The sequence below is a fragment of the Netta rufina genome, assembly GCF_964035555.1.
Source record: "Netta rufina genome assembly, chromosome: 8".
Lineage (NCBI taxonomy): Eukaryota > Metazoa > Chordata > Aves > Anseriformes > Anatidae > Netta > Netta rufina.
The window spans coordinates 17228933-17249167 of NC_140131.1; the positions used below are offsets into that span (position 1 = coordinate 17228933).

At 40.4% G+C, this 20235-nt stretch overlaps 1 protein-coding gene across 1 annotated transcript in view; it reads left to right on the forward strand.

Moving 5' to 3' along the window:
- The window catches only part of HMCN1 (hemicentin 1), a gene marked incomplete at its 5' end in the record, with an annotated part of 190986 nt that overhangs the window by 79236 nt on the left and 91515 nt on the right, over positions 1-20235 (forward strand). The window contains 13 exons of the mRNA XM_084291227.1: positions 969-1128; positions 2879-3053; positions 5424-5551; positions 7355-7627; positions 8691-8786; positions 9201-9395; positions 10438-10568; positions 11237-11384; positions 11905-12031; positions 12910-13064; positions 17764-18042; positions 18661-18942; positions 20037-20145. Of these exons, the coding sequence (XP_084147353.1) occupies positions 969-1128; positions 2879-3053; positions 5424-5551; positions 7355-7627; positions 8691-8786; positions 9201-9395; positions 10438-10568; positions 11237-11384; positions 11905-12031; positions 12910-13064; positions 17764-18042; positions 18661-18942; positions 20037-20145 (2258 nt within the window). The remainder of the gene's footprint in view (positions 1-968; positions 1129-2878; positions 3054-5423; positions 5552-7354; positions 7628-8690; positions 8787-9200; positions 9396-10437; positions 10569-11236; positions 11385-11904; positions 12032-12909; positions 13065-17763; positions 18043-18660; positions 18943-20036; positions 20146-20235) is intronic.

The following is a 20235-nucleotide window of genomic DNA, read 5'->3' on the forward strand; positions in this document are numbered from 1 at the left end:
GATCTGGAAATCTCTATTTGTAACTGCTTTTGTTTCTTAGAGTAGTACTTCCTGGCCATGGTCCAGACATAAATCAAGGTTCTGTTCTTTGGAAAGATTTCTTTGGGTTTATCCCTATATCTTTATACTTTCTAATACTTCAGAAATTGTTGATATTCCTGTTATGAGGTGATAATTTCAGATTAGGCAACCTGCCACAGATTGAAAATTCATTTTTGTTTAAGAGGTTTGCTCTAAGATGATTTTTAGTCTTGGAAGTTCAATATGGAAAAGGAGCGTCTGCTGGGAAACTTTTTATGCTATGTATACAAGATCTGTTCTGACATTGGAAACCTATATCAAAATTAGTTCAGTTGAAATGCTGACTTTTTTTTTTTTAAGAATTAGGTCCTGCTTTGTGTGTGTATGTGTGTGTGTGTATATATATATTATATATATATATTATATATATATATATTTGAATATATAGCAAAATAACAAGTTTTCTAGATATGAATCCTTGTGTTTCTGCTGTTGTTACTGCTCAGACAGTGACCCTAAAACAGTGCAAAAAGTTAGTGAGTTTCAATGAAGAATGACAGAATTTGGGGGCTAAACTTCTTAGTTAATTCAAAATATTTTGCCCATCTCAGCCATAAACAATAGAAGTCATAAACAAAAGAAGTGGTACTGTAATGTATATTACATATTGGTTAGTTTAGTCAGACTGCCTGCAAGTTGTTTTGTCTACAGAACTGTGAAAAATTGGACCCAGCATTATATTGAAAATACAGCAGTCTTCATACAAATGGGTTGCAGCAATGAATTCAGCTGCTACAGGCACTAACAAATTTTATATTCCTGTAATAGTTTTTATGTTTTCATTAGATTTTCTTTCTGTAAGGCTTAGCTTTTATTGAATTAAATATTTATAACTTGCTGTATTTTTTAACATCCAGGCACTATGGACTTTTTTTTTCTTTCTACAGAAAGGAGAAGTAATTCTTCCCAACAATGGGAAGTTTTCTGCAGGTTCTGATGGAAGTCTGTATGTAGTTTCACCAGGGGGTGAAGAGACTGGGGAATATGTGTGCACTGCAACAAATGCTGCTGGTTATGCTACGCGGAAAGTCCAGCTGACTGTCTATGGTATATATGAGCTAAAATCTAGTGTCATTTTTCAATCCGCTCATTGAGTTCTAGTTTAGACTGCAATCCCCCTCCAGGTAGATAGTGAAGTATGATACCCGCAGTGCAAACAGGATTTAAACTAATCTCCAATTAGTGCTTTTGGCTCTGTCCTAGATTACTGGATCTACATACTAGGCAATTTTACAAATGGCAGATATTGAAAGGCCAATTCTTCAGCCTCTGTGATTCCCTTAAAACCTCCCGATGCCTGTTACCTTGAGTTCATGGACCTAAGAACTTGGGCTTATTTGATTTCATCCTTTATAGAAGTGGATAGGAAGTACCTCTATAGAAATATAAGTACCTGCTGATAAAAGAATGAAGATCCATTAATCTCGTTGTTCCCAAGGCTTCATACCATCTCCCAGTATAGTAAAAAATTTGACTTATTAGATTTGTGTTGCCAGATGTTTATGGCTTGTAGTTATTGATGCTGCAGTATAAGTCCATTCAGGTATTGGTTGCAAACTACTTATGCAATACAGACCTCAGCATGTACATGAACTGCATATATTGTTTGCTGTCCAGCTGTTTAGGTGGACAGTGCAGTCTTGCTGATATTTGTGGTGTTGCAGGTAGGCATCAGCCAGTGTCTGAGCTAACCAGGCACTATACATCAGCATTACAGTGATTTACAGCAGCAAGTCCAGTGCAGAAACATCTTTTTTTTATTAAAAAAAAAAAAAAAAAAAAAAAAAAAAAAAGGATTGTAATGTTATATACCTGATACAAGAAATAAACGTTAAATTTCATAGACAAACTCAGGAAGTGCGGCCTAGATGAGTGGACAGTGAGGTGGATTGACAGTTGGCTGGATGGCAGAGCTCAGAGGGTTGTGCTTATTCGTGCAGTCTAGTTGGAGGTCTGTAGCTAGTGGTGTCCCCCAGGTATCAGTACTGGGTCCAGTGTTGTTCAACTTACTCATCAACGACCTGGACGATGGAATGGAGTGCACCCTCAGCAGGTTTGCTGACGACATCAAGCTGGGAGGAGTGGCTCATACCCCGGAGGGCTGTGCTGCCATTCAGAGGGGCCTCGACAGGCTGTAGAGGTGGGCTGTGAGGAACCTCATGAAGTTCAACAACGGCAAGTGCAGGGTCCTGCACCTAGGGAGGAATAACCCCAAGCACCAGTACAGGCTGGTCGCTGACCTGCTGGAGAGCAGCTCTGCAGAGAGGGACCTGGGAGGTGGACAGCAATGTGCCCTCGTGGCCAAGAAGGCCAACGGTATCCTGGGCTGCATTTGGAAGAGTGTTGCCAGCAGGTCAAGGGAGGTGATCCTCCCCCTCTACTCAGCCCTGGTGAGGCCACTCCTGGAGTCTCTTTTTGGAGTCTCCTGAAAATCTCTTTTCAGTTGTGCTTAGTGACAGGATGAGAGGCAATGGGTACAAACTGAAGTGCAGGAGGTTCCAGCTGAATATGGCAGGGCATTCCCTTTCTGTGAGGGTGACAGAGCACTGGAACAGGTTGCCCAGAGAGGTTATGGAGTCTCCTTCTCTGGAGATATTCAGAACCTACCTGGGTGCCATCCTGTGTAATGTGCTCTAGGTGATCCAGCCTAGCAGGGGGGGTGGACTAGATGATATTCAGAGGTCTCTTCCAACCTCGGCCATTCTGTGATTCTGTAATCTGAAGTAAAATGGTATGGTGTTACATTTGTGCAAATATGTATATTCATTTTATCTACTTAACATGTTCCTTATTATAGTGAAACCTAGAGTGTCCAGGCCTGGAGACCAGCAAGGAAATGCATATGACGAACCCATAGATATCTCAGTAACTGCAGGGGAAGATGTCACCCTTCCATGTGAAGTAAAGAGCTTGCCACCTCCCATAATTACCTGGGCCAAAGAGATGCAGCTCATATCTCCGTTCTCTCCAAGGTAACAACGTTTGATGAAAACAAAAGAAAAAGGAAATTGCATCTAAGATACCAAGATTTTTGGAAGGGTATATAATTTCCAGTTGCTTAACAATCAATCAGAAAGTTTTAAGTTGTTTTCCATGAGAACCCTGCTTTAGTAAGTCTAAAAAAGCTCTTTCCCAAACTGAGTGTATGTCTTTCTGAAAGATGCTAAGACTGTATGTGATTGTATGGCTTCCATTCCAGCATATGTTTATATACAGAACTTCAGCATTTGCTCTGAAGTTTGCAATTTCAGGAGGCCAGGACAAAAGAGGATCCTGTAGTACGTGTACTATGGTGGTGTCCAGGTACTCACATAATCTATGCCTGATTTTAAATCTCTAAAAATCTGTTTTTCTTTTCTTAAAAACTTTGAATGTATGCTCAGGACAACAGTGTCTCTTATTAATATTAAGTCTGGTCTCTTACTAATATAAAGTCTGTGACCCCATCAGAATAGATAAACGTTTGGGAGTACTTACAAGGTCACTGTGCTTTGAATCCCAAACTCTTCATGTATTCTTGAAATGCTTATAAAAATGTTGAGTTTTTACAGATAGCCTTAGAAACTGTGGCATTGGGGATTGTCTTGCATATGTTGTGGGCTACGATGTTGGAGTTCTTCTGTACTATCTTAGTATGGTACAAAAAGAGAGGGAAAAGGGCAATTATTGGCTGTATGCACTCATTTTCAGTGCCAGGCACTCTCACAGGGTGTGTTAGTGCTTGCTAATTTCCAAGATACCTCAGAAGGTGTAAAGGCTATGCTGTGTCTGGAAACCAGGATATGGTAATGTTGCCAGGTGCGCACTATAGCAATCGCGGTGCCTATTGCCCGGTGTCTCTCAGTGATCTGAATGAAATGTTAAGGAATCATACAGACCTAAAAGTGAGCCAGACCTTGGCCTCAGATCCACCCATTCCAGTGAGTCTGTAACAGCCTTAGCAACAGATAACTGCTGGGCAAGCAATTTATGTGAAAGAGGCTTGTGCACAGGGAGTTAATTTGGTGTTAATGCTCCATGTGGAATTTTCTGCTTAGTCCTGTGAGCAAATTGCTTGAATTAATGAATCTGCATTCTTGGTCCATTACTTGTCCTCATTTTACCTCAGGAGACATAGATAAATTAGGCTACTTGCTCACTGTGGAGAGATTCAAGTTGTCCAGAGTAGCAGCAGTCCAGCTCAGCTCATTCCATAAAATTGTTTACAGATGTCAGCAAAAGTTAAAGAATTAGTCCAAACAAAATTGTTTGAGACCACCCAAAGTTGATGTTAGAAAAGTGACCAAAAGAAAAATGAAAGCAGAAATAAAGGAACTTCTATCAGAAAGCAAATATAATAAATGGACAAAGTAATGGAAGGTAAGTTACCCCTGTAGTTGTATCTTTTGGGGTTATTAAAAAAAAATTGGAAAAATAGGGACAACAGAGGAGGAATCATAATATCAGACAGATATGGGTGGCCTGGATGAAGTGCATTTCACTTTCCATTCATCTCTGCAGCTTGTTACAATCTCCAAATCAACCATGTATACCCATATAATAACGTTGTCCTGATTAGAGGGTTGCCAGAGAAGGGAAGATGGGTGATACCATAAATTCCCACCAACTTTGCCTAAATTCTGCATATAACTTTGAGTGCTAATTACTTCCTGCTAATTCTTAGCTGTCATTTTTTCTTCCCTCCTATTTTTTTTTCTCTATTTCTTTTAACTTCTGCAGAAGACTTTGGCTTAGCTGGCCAAGACTGTATTTTGTAATGTTGCAAGCCTGTGACCACAGCTATAGTAAAAATCAGTGCTATGTGGTTAATTATTTAGTCAAGAATAGTGACAAATTCTATAAACACCAGAACTGGCAGTTTTGAGTCAGAGTACTCTCTCCAGAACACACACGTTCTCATCCCCCACCCGCTGTCTTTAACACCATAACATCTTTAAGACCTTGATGAAGTAGAATCAAGCTGTTTAACCCAAACATTCTGATCCTGCTAACATGGGATGAGCATAAATTTGTCATGGGGTGGGGCGAAGAGCTCCAATTCTCTACCTGATTTTTTTTTTCTGTTTCTAGAAATAAGACAGGTTTAATATCTCCTGTACGTAGCTAGAACCAAATTTTGTAATTTGGATCTTATATTTTAGATATTTGCTGTGTATTCTAAATGTAATGGCTCAGTAAAGAGTTAGAATAAATGAATAAGTCACAGTTTAGTAATATGGCACAGCTCAGTGTGCTGTGTAGAATAGTGTTATTATAGATCATTGCAATCAGTTATGTGTAAGTAGAGGTCATTCACCTTTCAGTACATGTTTATACAGTGTATCTGCTTCTTATTTTTCCAGACACACTTACCTTCCCTCAGGGTCAATGAAGATCAGTGAGACACAAATTTCAGACGGTGGAATGTATTTCTGTGTAGCCACAAATATTGCTGGGAATGTGACTCAGTCAGTGAAGCTAAGTGTACATGGTAAGTTTTAAGTGAAAGGATGATCATCTGGAATTTTCCATATGGAATTTAGCATCACGTGGAGATCTTGAAACATTTTTTGCTTATGTACATTAAATGCTAACAACCTGTGTATTTTCTGGTCATATTATCTTCATATGCAAATTGTTGGTATTGATTATATGAAATGAAATTATTGTATACACACATACTACCTAAAAATGTATATGTATATACATATATGTACACCTTCCTTTAATGTTACTTAGACTCAAGGAAGAATTATAGTTATACAGGACATTTGACTCTACTTAAGTCAGACAGACGAGCTTTAAGAACTGAAAACTTTTGTTCTAATGAACTTGCATGTTCTCTGTGCAAGAAGTTTCTCAGAAGTAAGTCTGCAAACAGACTTTCTGGCTGAGAATAGCAAAGCTGCTCGAGGCTTGCAGATGCCAAGTTCCCAACAACTTGACAGGAATTACATATCCAAACTCTGTTAGCAGTGCATGTCTAAGTTTGCTTGCACACTGGCTTTAGTGGTAGATAAACCAGCGTGCAGCTGTATCTCCTGTGGGTAGGCAGTTGCTGCTGTCTCCTGCTGTGTGCATATGCATTCTGTACCCGCCTTTTCATACTAATACCTTAGCCCATCTTACCATCCTTTCTCTGTTCAAACAAGAACCCACCTTTCTGCCCCTCACTGAAGGTTTCTAGTCTCTCTTGCTCAAGCCAGGACCTGTGCCCCCTTCACTCACCTTCTTACCATAAGTCATCAAATTCTCACACCCTTGTCTCCTGCTCTCTCTGTGGTGGGACCCCAGCCACAGTCTCTTAACTGCCTATGTAGTCACACATTGTTAGCTCTATGCTCCTATTTATTCCTCCTCACCTGCATCAGACAGAAGCACAGGTTGTGCAAGTATACCTGCTGCAAATGCTAAAGTACAGAGGAGAGCAGGTGCTGGAACCGTGGCCTGGCACAGCACAGACAAAGCTGATCTATCATTGTGGTTCATGTAGAGTTTGGAAGTGTTGTTGCCAGTGCCCGTTGCCAGCACACATCTTTGAAGTGGATCACATACCACAAATGTACCAGCTTGGAACTCATGCCCTCAGCAGTTCTGAAAACTTCAACTACACTAATTCAGTTCCAATGACTGTAACAGACTACTGTCTGGTTTTCTGTAGAGAGAGGTCTCATATCAGTGCACATCTTTGTTTATCTGTAACTGTACATTAACAGACAGTCTGAAAAAATGGCACTTGTAATTATTTCAGACATTCTTTATAAGTCTTTTTATTGTCAATGATCCTTAGAAAGGAAAACATTGCAGCAAAAGAGTTAAGTCAGACTTGTATTATTCTTTGGGACCAGCAAAATCTTCTCCAGTCATACTTTATCTCCTTGTCTGAACTTGTGTTTGGAAGCATACAAAGATAAGGGATTAGGGGAAGGAAATGAGAATGTCAAAGGGGAACTGTAATTAACTTTATCATAAAAGCTTTTGATTTTTTTTGTTGTTGTGAAGAGTCAGTACCCATAATTTTTCAAATGTGCTCGCTATAATGAGCTTTAACTACTCATGCAAGTAATGCAGTAGAATTTGAAATGTAGCTTCTCCAGATAAGTTTAGCAATAAGTGATTGTACCTCCTATCTGTAGAGGACGTGCAGTTCTGTTTTTTTTTAGTCACTTGGAATTGTGTTTCATTGAATAAGAATGGATGTTGTCTAAAATGACAAGGAGAAGAATTTCCTTCAAGAATGATCTCATACATCATTTTCTTCACTTAAGTGGACTTAACTTGTCTTCTTGCATAGTTCCTCCAAAGATACAGCGTGGGCCTCGGGTTATGAAAGTCCAAGCTGGCCACAGAGTTGACATACCCTGCAGTGCCCAGGGGATCCCTCCGCCAACAGTCACCTGGTTCAGAGGCAGAAGTGCTGTGCTGATAGATGGCAGGCAGTTCACCCGCGGCCTGGATGGAGCTCTGAGCATCAACAACATCCAGCTTCCTGATGCTGGAATCTACAAGTGTGTTGCTAGTAATGCAGTGGGCAGCGACACATCAGAGATAACATTACAAGTTCAAGGTATTTCTGCTAGGGTCATAATCTTGCCTCCTGCCCTGTCTGAATATAATGTCATGCCAGTGCTGTCTGGTTTATTTTTTGGAGGACAGTGCCCTTTGCTGTTGACAGTTACATAATATAAAATCCAAACCTGTTTTAGATGTTGTTATGTTCTGATAATAATTAAGGAAAATTAGAGTAGGCACACAGTTTTCGCAGAGTTAGCAGAAATAAGAAACTCAAAATATATTAATTTTTTTTTTTTTTTAACTTAAAGGTACTTACAGTTTGTTTGTTTGGTACTAGATAATTAAAACCAGATTTCAGTATGGGAAACCTCCTTTTAAAATATTCTTTGTGTGTTCACATCTCACATTTTCACAGATTATTTCTGAATATCAGAGCCTGATAGCATAGCTTTAAGTGGAATTAGAGTTTTGCTGAAATAAACTGAAAGAAGAGCTCTGTCAGACAGTATGCTTTTAAAATGGTGATGGGGCAACAATGGTTATGTGCCAATTTAAATATATACTGTAACTCATCACTTGATCGGATGACATACAGCAGTGTAGCATGACTGACTTAAGCAGGCAGTATTTCTCCTTCATAATAGTTTAAAGGCAACATTCTGATGCATTGGATTAGAGCTGCTGGGAACTGCTCATTACGAACAACAAAGAACTGCCAGTAACTTTATTTAATTGTAAACAATATTCTTTGTGTAGTCTTAGTCCACACACAAGCTTAAAATGAGATGTAAGAACAAAGGATGGAAGGAATACTAAGTGGCATGGGAAAGAATTTATCTAATATTTTTCAGAATTTGCAGAAACGTTGTCTCTGCCTTCAAAACAAATATAGTGGATTTTAGAATCAATTTCAATCAAACTGGAAAGTTTCTTTGTACTGCTTGCTTCCTAAATACTCCTCTTGAAGTCAAAACTTCTTGTAGTATGCTATGTCACTGCAGGTTATTGGAATCTGACCTTGTGTGACTAAGACTTAAAGGGTAGGAGTTGCCAGACTTTATTTTCACACTTGGAAGCAGAGGTCAAAAAATTTTGAAAATCTGATTTTCTTTCAGAGTCACCTACTATAGATGATCTTGACCCTCCATACAATAGTCCTTTTCAAGAAAGAGTAGCAAATCAACGCATTGCATTCCCATGTCCAGCAAGAGGTGTGTATCATTATTAATTCTTCCAGTGACAAAAGTATCCTTTTCTGCTGACCACTGATGATCACTAAGTTTCTCTGTATTCCCTGTCATGGTAAAAATGTACAATATACACAGTGTTTTGCATGTATACTTTATATGGAAAATTCAAACTAACAGTTATTAAAACAACCACTGCATATAGAAACTCTGGAAAAAGTCCTTTCTAGCTAACACGGAAGTTAGAATGTTTAGCACTAAGATTTTTTTATGTTACCATCATACTGTAACAGTAGGGGCTTCCTGTAAATTAGAAGGCTCATGGCCTCCCTCTGGATTGTGCTTGCCAGCAAGACTTCCAGCAAGCAATAGTAATTATTTGAATCCCTCTTACTCTGAGCTAAGTGAACTATTGAAGTTTCTCGTGTTTCTCATTAGGTACTCCAAAGCCTGTCATCAAATGGCTACATAACGGAAGAGAGCTGACAGGCAGTGAACCAGGAATTTCAATTCTGGAGAATGGCACACTGCTGGTCATAGCTTCTGTAACACCTTCTGATAATGGAGAGTATATCTGTGTGGCAACCAATGAAGCTGGAAACACAGAAAGAAAATATAACCTGAAAGTTCATGGTAAATAATAAGTACGACTAGTGAGAAACTGTTTTGGAAGAGCATCTTCTGTTTCATTGTTGGAAATTGTGTGTTCCAAACCTGCCCATGTGCAGTTAATTCATAAAAAAAAAAAATGAATCTGAGTACTCATATTTCTACAATTCTGTTACACTTCATGTATTTTCTATTATTTCTCTTTACTGTAACGTATACAAAACATGTTTGTTTTGCTCAAAGAGTTAGGTGAGTCTCATTTGTAAAGAGCTCTGGTTATAGCTGATAACTTTAATACAAGTAACAAGTGAAGACTTTTTGCACTGTAAAAATTAAAGTTTGGGTGGTCTGCATTTTCAAGCATAAATATGAGATAAGTTATTTGTCAGAATGAGTGTAGAATAGAAGACTTGTTCCTGACATTTTTCTTTCCCAATCCTAATTGCAAAATAAAAAATCTATAGATGGCTGTGAGGTATGTTTTTATATGCTACACTTTGCTTCTTACAGAGTGTTTTTTTTTTTCCAGTCCTGTTCACTTCCCCCGTGAGCTCTGATGCCCAAGCAGGATTATATCTTTTTGTGAGAAATGTAGGAATTCCATCATGTGCCAGCAGGGCCTTGTCAGTGAGATTTGAATTTTCTAATCTACCACATAGGACCATTCTCTTTGTACTCATAGTGAGATAAGTGATGTGTAAATACTATTGGAGATGACTAGAGCAATGAAGAGGAAAGATGACTCTAGGGAGTCCAACTTCCTTTATATGTTGAGCAAATAACGTGACATCTTACAGATTATTATTTTAAAATACTGTTGATGATTGTGTTTCAGTGGATTTCACTGGGAGTCTGTTATAGGATAAGAGAAGAGTCTGTTCTTTGAGAAGGAGAAGAAAGGACATAGGGAGATATGTCCAGAGCCAAAAGGGAAACAGAAACATCAGGGAGGGAATGAAAAGTGTCTGAGAAATGTAGAAGATAGAAGTCCATGACTTAGGGAAAGGATGAAGTGGGAAATCACTGGATTAAAAGACTTATTACGTGATTTTGAACTTTCTCGTAGTTCCTCCTGAAATTAGAGATCAAGAAAAGGTGACAAATACATCTGTAGTTGTTAATCATCCTGTAAGTCTCTTTTGTGAAGTGTCTGGTAACCCCTTCCCAATCATCTCCTGGTATAAAGAAGACACCCAGGTAGGTACTATTAAGCTAATTGAAGTAACCATAGCCATTAACAGTTTCAGAATATTTTGTGTTGATTTTGAGTTCTTGGTATTAGATCTCATTTAAAGTAAATACGTGTACATGCTTGTATGTATATTTAAACTGCACTAAGAACACTCACACAAAGACAGATGAATATGACTAATCCATTAATTCATCTATTCAACAAATCAAAAATAAACTCTTTTTTTAAGATTTCACTAGAAATTAACCTTAGCAATTTCACAGTGCGATAGATGACAGACCTGTAGGGGGGACCAGTAATAGTATTTTCTTTATTCTGTAGTTGGAGAAATGAGAATTCTTGGAGGTGATTTGAATTCCTCAGGATTATCCTAGGGTCCTGTGCTTCTACTCATAGCTGATAAGTGAGTTTAAATGAAGAGAGACCTCTTTATGCAACTTCATAACTAAACATTACTGATAAACAAAGAATTTTGTTGGTTTTCTCGCCCTCTATTTTGTTAAGCTACAAGTCATATTGGTTAGATTGCAGAAACCGAGGAGATTATTGCTGTAACTGAAAAGGGAAATAGGCTATCCTTAGATTGAAATTACCATTTTATTGTAAAAAAATAAAATAAAATAAAATCTGGCTGATGTAACTTGGATCACATAATATCTTGGGTTCTTTTAAGGTTGTGGAAAGCAGTGCTCTCCAGATTTTGCACAACGGGAAGATACTGAAGCTCCTTAAAGCTGCTACTGATGATGCCGGACAATATTCATGCAAAGCCATAAATGTAGCAGGAAGTTCTGAGAAACTCTTTAACCTAGATATACTAGGTTAGTGTTTTCTGTTGTTGTTGTTCTTTTGTGTGTGTGTGTTTTTTTTTTTAATAAGATGGTGATCTCAAAAACAATTGATATTTAAGAAGCCAGTAAATTTCAAAATATTATAAAAAAAAAAAAAAAAAGTTCTTTCTCTCACTGTCCATTAAGTATTGGCTGCTGAAGCACTCTTCATGATGGCTTATGAATACTTAAAATTTGTCATTTTCACAGTAGCAGAGACAAAATGCTGTTTTTCATTTCTGAATTTTGGTCTTTAATACTTTATTTTGTATTTTTGGGGTACTGTGCTCCATGATACAAAGGAGTTTTATTCTGTGCAGTTCAGCAGCACAAGTGTGGAAATGCATGTGGTAGTAGAAGTGATGTTGTGAACTAGCACGTGTAGTTTTGCAGTGTAAACAAAAGTTGTTTCAAGGGACTAGTATGACTCACTACTAATACATTTATTCCAGTTTCATAGCTTACCTTTCCTATTTAAATGTTCTTACTGTAACATTTTGTCTTTTTAAAGTTCCACCAAATATAATAGGTGCTGACACCCCCAGTGAAATTGCAGTCATCCTTAACCAGGAAATCAGCCTGGAATGTAGAGCCAAAGGCTTTCCTTTTCCTGATATTCACTGGTTCAAAGATGGCAAGTAAGTATATCATTGCTTTTGTGGTGTATGTCTAGGTTATTCCTTCCTTAGAACACAGAGGAAAAAGGTGCACTGTATCAGCAAGCCATGCTTTTACCTACATAATGTTGAGTTGTTATGACTGGATACAGTTTTTGGTAGTGACATGGAAAGTACTTTAATCAAAAGTTAGCATTCTGCTTTTCTTTGTGAACTGTCCCATTACGCAGGCACTTGCAGAGCATATTTGCAGTATAGGAAGCTGGACAATACGTGAACCAAGATAGATGTAACCATTTCTTTGAGTTTATGCTATTTGGATTATTTGAAATGTGCTTTGTTGGCATAATTTTTTTAATTGGTAGACAGTAACAATGTCAAACAATTTTCTAGCTGGTGCCTTGTGCCACTAAAGGTTTTAGAACAGTTTTTGCCTGCATGTTTCAATTCTTCATCTCATCTTCCAGGATGAATTTAAAACAATATAGTTCAGTATAGGCATTGGGTATTACTCATTCTGACATGATATGAGATTAATATGTTGATACTTTGATCTAGTAAACATGGACATTTTGTTATCGGCAAAGGACCATCATGACCTAATAATTAGAAAAGGAAACTGAGATCCAGAGTAGGACTCTGGCTCTGATGCTGATATTCTGGATGACCTGCATAAAGTACCTTTGTGTTTTGGTTTATTCTGAAAACTAAGCATCAAAATAATTATAATAGTTTGCCTCTTTACAGTGTTTCTTCAGATGAATGCTGTTGCTAGTGCTAAATGATACTCTTTAATACAATTACTGCCATGAAAGGACCCCTTGTTATTATTGTCAGTTTAAATTGATGTTGAAAGGATGGGGTCAGAGTTCTGTGAAGTGAAATAATCTCTATTCCAGGCCCTTGTTCTTGGGTGATCCGAATGTTGAGCTTCTGGACAAAGATCAAGTTCTACACATACGGAGTGCTCGAAGGATTGACAAAGGTCGTTACCAGTGTAGTGCCACTAATACTGCTGGCAAACAAGTGAAGGAGATAAAGCTGATCATCCATGGTAAGTTTACAGAATGCATGATCCTAGAAGGTATTTCAATTTTGCACATAAGATTTCTATTTTGAATGGAGATGCTCAAACATATAAATTAATTATCCAGGAATAAACTAAATTCAGTGCAAAAATACAAGGCAAAGTGCAAAACCAGTAAGAATCAGACCCAATAGGCTTTGAAACAGAATGGTCCAGAAGATCTTCAGGTAGTGTGGTGTGTCATCTCTCTCAATTGGTGTAAACTGAATAATAAAGGAAGAATAAGGGAAGAAGCACTAGCAGTGGATAACTATGTTAACGTTATTTTAAGAACTTTAAAGCACAATGAGTGTGCTTTTTTATTTTTACTAATAGCCAAGTCTTTGCATGGGGAATAGGCTTGTGATTAATTCCTGTGATCAAAACACAAAAGTTTTAGGTAAATGGAAAATAAAAAGTTGGGAGAAAAGGAAGGGAAAAATTAATGAAAGCAGAAAGGAGTTTTTGAAAGAAGACTTGAAGGAGAAGTGAAAGGAGACAAGAACAGTTTTTCCATTTGGAAGACAAAGAGCACATGAAAGCCCAGTCATACCTGAAAACTGCAAGCATACAGTGCTTGCAGAAATGATGGGGGAAACAAATGCAGGAATCTATAGTTACGATTAAACTATTAAGTCCAGAGTGTAAATTGTGTGAATCTGCATGAGCCCTCAAGTTGATGGGTGATTCCTTGTTAGCTGTAGATTTGCTTCTGAAGCTGTTGCATCTTTTGTGCTGATATCTGAAATTCACAGAATCACAGAACTGTAGGGGTTGGAAGGGACCGCAAAAGATCATCGGGTCCAACCCCCTTGCCAAAGCAGGTTCCTCAGAGCAGGCTGCTCAGGTAGGCATCCAGACAGGCCTTGAACATCTCCAGAGAAGGAGACTCCACAACCTCCCTAGGCAGTCTGTTCCAATGCTCCATCACCCTCACCATGAAGAAGTTCTTTCGCATGTCAGTGCGGAACTTCCTGTGCTCTAACTTGCAGCCATTGCCCCTTGTCCTATCCCCACAAACCACTGAGAAGAGGTTGGCTACATCCTTCTGTCCCCCACCCCTCAGATATTTATATACAATGAGGAGATCCCCTCTCAGTCTTCTCTTCTCCAGGCTGAACAGACCCAGGTCTCTCAGCCTTTCTTCATAGGGAAGATGCTCCAGGCCCCGTATCATCTTTGTTGCCCTCCACTGGACTCTTTCCAGGAGATCCCTGTCTTTCTTGTACTGGGGAGCCCAGAACTGCACACAGTACTCCAGGTGAGGCCTGACCAGGGCAGAGTAGAGGGGGAGGATCACCTCCCTTGACCTGCTGGCCACGTTCCTTTTAATGCACACCAGGATCCCATTAGCCCTCTTGGCCACAAGGGCACAGTGCTGGCTCATGGTCAACCTGTCATCCACCAGGACCCCCAGGTCCTTTTCGTCAGAGCTCCTCTCCAGCAGGTCGTCCCCCAGCCTGTACTGATACATGTGGTTGTTCCTTCCCAGGTGCAGGACTCTACACTTGCTCTTATTAAATCTCATTTGGTTTCTTCCTGCCCATCTCTCCAGCCAGTCCAGGTCTCACTGAATGGCAGCACAGCCTTCTGGTGTGTCAGCCACTCCCCCCGGCTTTGTGTTATTGGCGTTCTTGCTGAGGGCAGACACTATTCCCTCATCCAGGTCGTTGATAAAGATGCTGAACAAGACCAGACTGAGCACCGACCCCTGGGGAACACCGCTAGTCACAGGCCTCCAGCCAGACTCTGCTCTGTTTATCACCACCCTCTGAGCTCAGCCAGTCAGCCAGTTCTCAACCCACCTTGTCGTCCACTCCTCTATCCCACACTTTCTCAGCTTTGCATGGGAGACAGTATCAAAAGCCTTGCTAAAGTCAAGGTAGATGACATCCACTGCTCTCCCCCCATCTACTCAGCTGGTGATGCCATCATAGAAGGCAACGAGGTTGGTCGAGCACAACTTCCCCTTGGTGAATCCATGCTGACTACTCCTCATAACCTTCTTCTCTTCCAATTGCTTGGACATGGCATCCAGAACAAGCTGCTCCAATACCTTTCCAGACACAAAGGTGAGACTGACTGGCCTGTAGTTTCCCAGATTCTCCTTCCTGCCCTTCTTGAAGACCGGAGTGACGTTGGCTATCCTCCGGTCTTCAGACACCTCACCTGCTCTCCAGGACCTTTCAAAGATGATAGAGAACGGTTTGGCGATCACATCTGCCAGCTCCCTTAGCACACGTGGATGCATCCCATCGGGATCCATGGATTTGTGTGCGTTGAGCCTACTCAAATGCTCCCGAACCACTCCCACGTCCACCAGGGGGAGCCCTCCATTTCCCAGACCCTTTGTCCTATTGCCAGTCCCCAGTCACCAGGACTCTTTGCTCTTTTTTTGTGGCACAGGTTACAATGCGGTGCTTCATCTGGCCCTGATCCTTATGTTTTGCACTTCCCCCAATCTTGACTCTCTTCTTGGGGTTGCTTCCCAGGTTTGGACTACTGTCCAGATCCTCAGCCTCTTCTGCGACCTCCCTGAGAGCCTCAAATCTATTTCCCAGGGACACCGTGGAGGTAGGTGGCACCGTGGGTGTCAGGGGCAGCCAATATAAATATATCTTTCTGCTCTGAGCCAAGACAAGGGTCCATCCCCTTGACTCTTGCAGACAGTCTGGCCCTTTGTTCTGCATGTGTTCAACGGGGGCAGCCTCTACCCCTTGTCAGGACATAGGAGAGGGCTGCCGAGCAACAGCAGGGGTGGGAAGACCCCTCCTATCTGCCACCCTCAGAGACTCCCTCAGGCTGCCAATTTCTCGCTGCAGCCCAGCCACTTGCAGTCCCTGAAGTCAAGGAGTCCCTGAAGCAGGGCACACCTGCAGCCATAACAGTGCTCTCCTCCCTCATGGCCCACATAGGCCTCCAGATTCTGGAGTTCCCCACAGTCACCTGTCTGGACTGCTGCCTCCCCCCTCAGGGGATCCACATGGGTGCCCACATGAGCCCAGAGAGGCAGCATCCTCTGTTTGGGTTGCTGCCTCAGACCAACCACCAACCGCTGCAACGGGTGGCATCTCTGCTGCGTTATTGGGGGGTTTGGGGTTGGCTTTGTTCGTCTCCCTGCCAGGAGCCCTCACTGCAGCCAATCCCTGTGAGGTTCCCGATCAAAATTGTTACATTATTTCCCTCATTTGGACATTTTTGAAAAATGGGGTAACCACATGCATAGAAATATGGCTGTACATCAATCACAGTGAAGTCTGTTTCTGTTGGGAGCAGAGGAAATGCTGTGAGGACTCTGGTGATCGAGGTTGTGGCTGTCATGAGATCAGAGGCATAAAAACCTCTCAGCTCTCCCCTAGATGAGTAGACCTTACTTTAGGTTCTTCAACAAGGAGAGATGATTTTGTGGTAGTACAATGGAATCTGTCTTTACTTTCAAATTTCTTCAGCCTGGCCAGACAAACGGAAGCCCACAGAGTAAGTGAGGAACCTAGATGATAATTCGCAGAAGTTCTTACTTTGTTTTATATCTTTAACCCGACTTTTGGCTTTTATATTTTCCCACAATACTGTGTTAAAACCATTCCCCATCTCTGTGAATGAAAGCATTCATTGATAGAGAAATGCACTCACCTTTTGAACTGGGTATATTTTAGTATATTTTATAGGTTTTCATATTTTTGCACAGATAATATTAAGAAAATATTTCATCATGGTTTGATAACTGGCAAGATCCATCTCATAGGTGTAGGTCCCTTCACTGACACTTGACTTTTACATTTCTGTGATGCCATTTTAAATGAGTCCTATGAAAGTCAGTGGAAGTCAAGGATATACTGAGCATGTTTGGCAGCAGAGGAGTTAATGTGTTTGCCAGATGTGTCTGGTACTTTCAGCAGTCATAAATTTAGTTGTTGCCAATTGCACTGTGTTTTTATTACTTCTACAGAGATTTACGAACTCTTTATATTGGCTGATTTACACGAGAGCTTGTTTGCTAGAAAAAATCTGAGTACTGCTGCCTAGTGAGCAAGTGAAATGACTACGGGCCAAAAGCTTCAAAAATAGGAGCATAAAGCTAGACTGCTAAGCTCATATTTAGTCTCAAAGTAAGTGACTTCATCTTTAGAAGTTTTGAGCACCGAGCAGTTCCCATTCCAGTCACAGAGGTTCTTGGATGTATTTGGTATTTTAAGTAGCAGATTTCTGTTCCTGGGAGGGTGCAGCTCCCAAGACATATAGGGATTGCTATTTATTTACCCCTCAGAGACTGGGAAGGGACAGAGCCCTGCTCAAATGCTTTGCAGGTGTCACAGAGGCCCAGATGACCTTACTTAGTGCATGTTGGAGCCTAGAAGGTAGAAATGGTCCCAGGTACCTACAGTGGGGCAGCAATGCTTTCCAGTGCCCTATGCTGTGGCACTTGTTTCTTAAATCTAGGGTGGCCTTTTGACATTAGATTCCATTTGTGTAGTGATGTCTTCATGGTTCCACCTTTGTGTGCTGTGGAGTTGTACAGACAAGGTGTAACTGTTCGGGGAGAAAGACAGAAAACACCAGCATGGGTTGGAAATCTGATTAAGCTAAAAATCTTTTATTCTTACAATGTTTTAATGTTTATTTGATTTAAAGTTGCACAGACATGTATACTAAGGCTTTAATGCTGTTGTTTTGTCTTCTGAAATAGTCCCTCCTAGTATTAAAGGAGGAAATACTACCACAGAGGTATCAGCACTTCTTAACAATCTTATAAATTTGGAATGTGAAACCAAGGGAATCCCAGTTCCTACCATTACATGGTACAAAGAAGGTCGTCCAATTATTTCCAACCCCCAAGCTCTATACGTGGATAGAGGGCAGTTCCTGCAAATACCTCGGGCCCAAGTGTCAGATTCTGCAAAGTACACTTGCCATGTGACTAATGCTGCTGGAGTTGCTGAAAAAATATATGAGGTGGATGTATACGGTAAGTGAGAGTTTATTGAACTTGGTTATTTGCCATGTTACAGGAAGTGTGTACTGAAAGTTTTTCTGCCTTCATGCTGTGCAAAGCCTTTGCAGGCCTGTCAAGGGTTGAACAGCAGTCAGTGGTTGCGTTTAAACTCTGATCTGTTTAGCAAGTCTTTGTACAGGGAGCTTTACACCATGTGCTTCAATTGACTCCTAAAAAGCTCTTGACTTCAGGGACCTTGATCCTTTTCTTTAGTGATGTATCAGAACAATTTATTTTCCACGCATCCTTTCTCCTTCCACATGTGCATGGTGAACAATGTTTACCTGAAATAGACACTGTGGGCAGGATCTTTGGTGTACTGTTTTAAGACCTTCAAATTCAGTTCTTCCATCTCAAAGCCCCAAATATCCTCTCTCTTTTATACAACTGGTCAATATTAAACTACGTCGTTTGACTTCTCTGTTTCCTTTTTGTCTTGGCTTGCCACAGCAGCAAATTCTCACGTGAAATTGTGCATGACATAATGGGTTGTAGAGCCAAAGTGGGTGGGGAGGAACTAACCCATTTGCTCTTAATACATTTTCTGGCTACAGAATTAATCACTTGCAATATATTTTTTCCTTTCTACAGTTCCTCCAGTAATTGAGGGTGATGCTGAAACAGCCCAGAGCAGGCAGGTGGTTGCTGGCAATTCTCTGACGTTAGAGTGTAAAGCTGCTGGCAACCCTCCGCCTCTCCTTACCTGGTTAAAGGATGGCGTGCCTGTGAAAGCAAGCAGCAACCTCCACATCATGTCTGGCGGGAAGAAGCTGGAGATTCTCAATGCTGTTGAGGCTGACCGGGGCCAGTATTTGTGTGTGGCCACAAGCATAGCTGGAGAAAAAGAAATCAAATATGAAGTTGAAATCTTAGGTGTGTGAGCAACAGAAATAGTGATTTATCATGTTGATATAAACCTGATTAAGTTTTTATTTCTGTTGATATCATTATATAATCTGCTGCTTATTTAGTTAAATCTGGGCACTGCACAGTTTTTTCTGCCCAGGGTTGCAGGACAGTTCTAATACACTTAGTTTCAGGTTAGTTCTTGGAGAATTTTCATGCATGTGGTTAGGCAAATATTATTCTCAGGAACATTTAAAATTCTGCTAGCTTCTCTTCCTAGAGAAAGATTGTAAATGTGAAAAGAATTAGATAAAAAAGATCACTGAGTAGTTGCCTTGGGGGGGGGGGGGGGGGAACATCTTTCTCTTGAGTTTGAATTGTGTTTTGCAAATTTGGAACATTTTCTTGAGAAGGATTTTCTCCGCTTCATTCTATTTAATATTTTACCATGGTCTGAATCTCAGCAGTCCCTTCTGTCTGTCGTGAGGTAAATGAATTGTACAAATTTTAATTGTTGAAGAGACCTTCTTGACATGGAAGGATTTATTTCAGGCCTTCAAAAATACTTGATTTTTCCTGTATAGACACTATAGACACTTTGAAGTACCCTCTTGAAGAGTACTGCCACTCTACTGCATGCACATGTAGAGCATCCGTTCCCAGGTTTATCTTTCTGATCTTGCTAGACAGTGAAGGAGCTGGGAGAAGCCATATCGCAGTGCTTCCTTCCCAGCCCACCCACCCCTGAAGGAGGATGAGATAGAGCAAAGAGGACCTGCAGGAGTGGCACAGGTTCTCTATGCCTTTGCTTTCTCCGTTTACAGACGGAGGGTGCTAAAAGGCTCTCCTCACTAGCATGTACACACTTTCACAAGAGAGCTCATACAAATGTGGAAAAAAATAAAGAAACATGAAAAATGGAGAATGGCGAGTCGAATTAAGAAAATATCGTTGTCTACGTGTTTTGCTTAGGAACAATGATTCCTAATGAACTCCAAATCTGTCCATGTCCCAAAGTGAGATGGATGTCAAGATTTTTTTTAACATTACTACTTTTGATAAGCTTTTATGACATTTCTGATACTTAAACATTTCTGCTGATGAATGTTTCTCTCCTACAGTCCCACCATTTGTGGAAGGTGGGGGTGAGCTCTTGGACTACTTTGTGATTCTCCATAGCCCTTTGGAGTTGGATTGTTCAGCAACAGGGACACCCTCACCAACTATCATGTAAGTGGATTGGTATGACAGTAAAATAAAAAAAAAAATCTTCTATTTGATGAAGTGAGCTTAGAGGCAGTGTTTCTAAACTGCCTATAT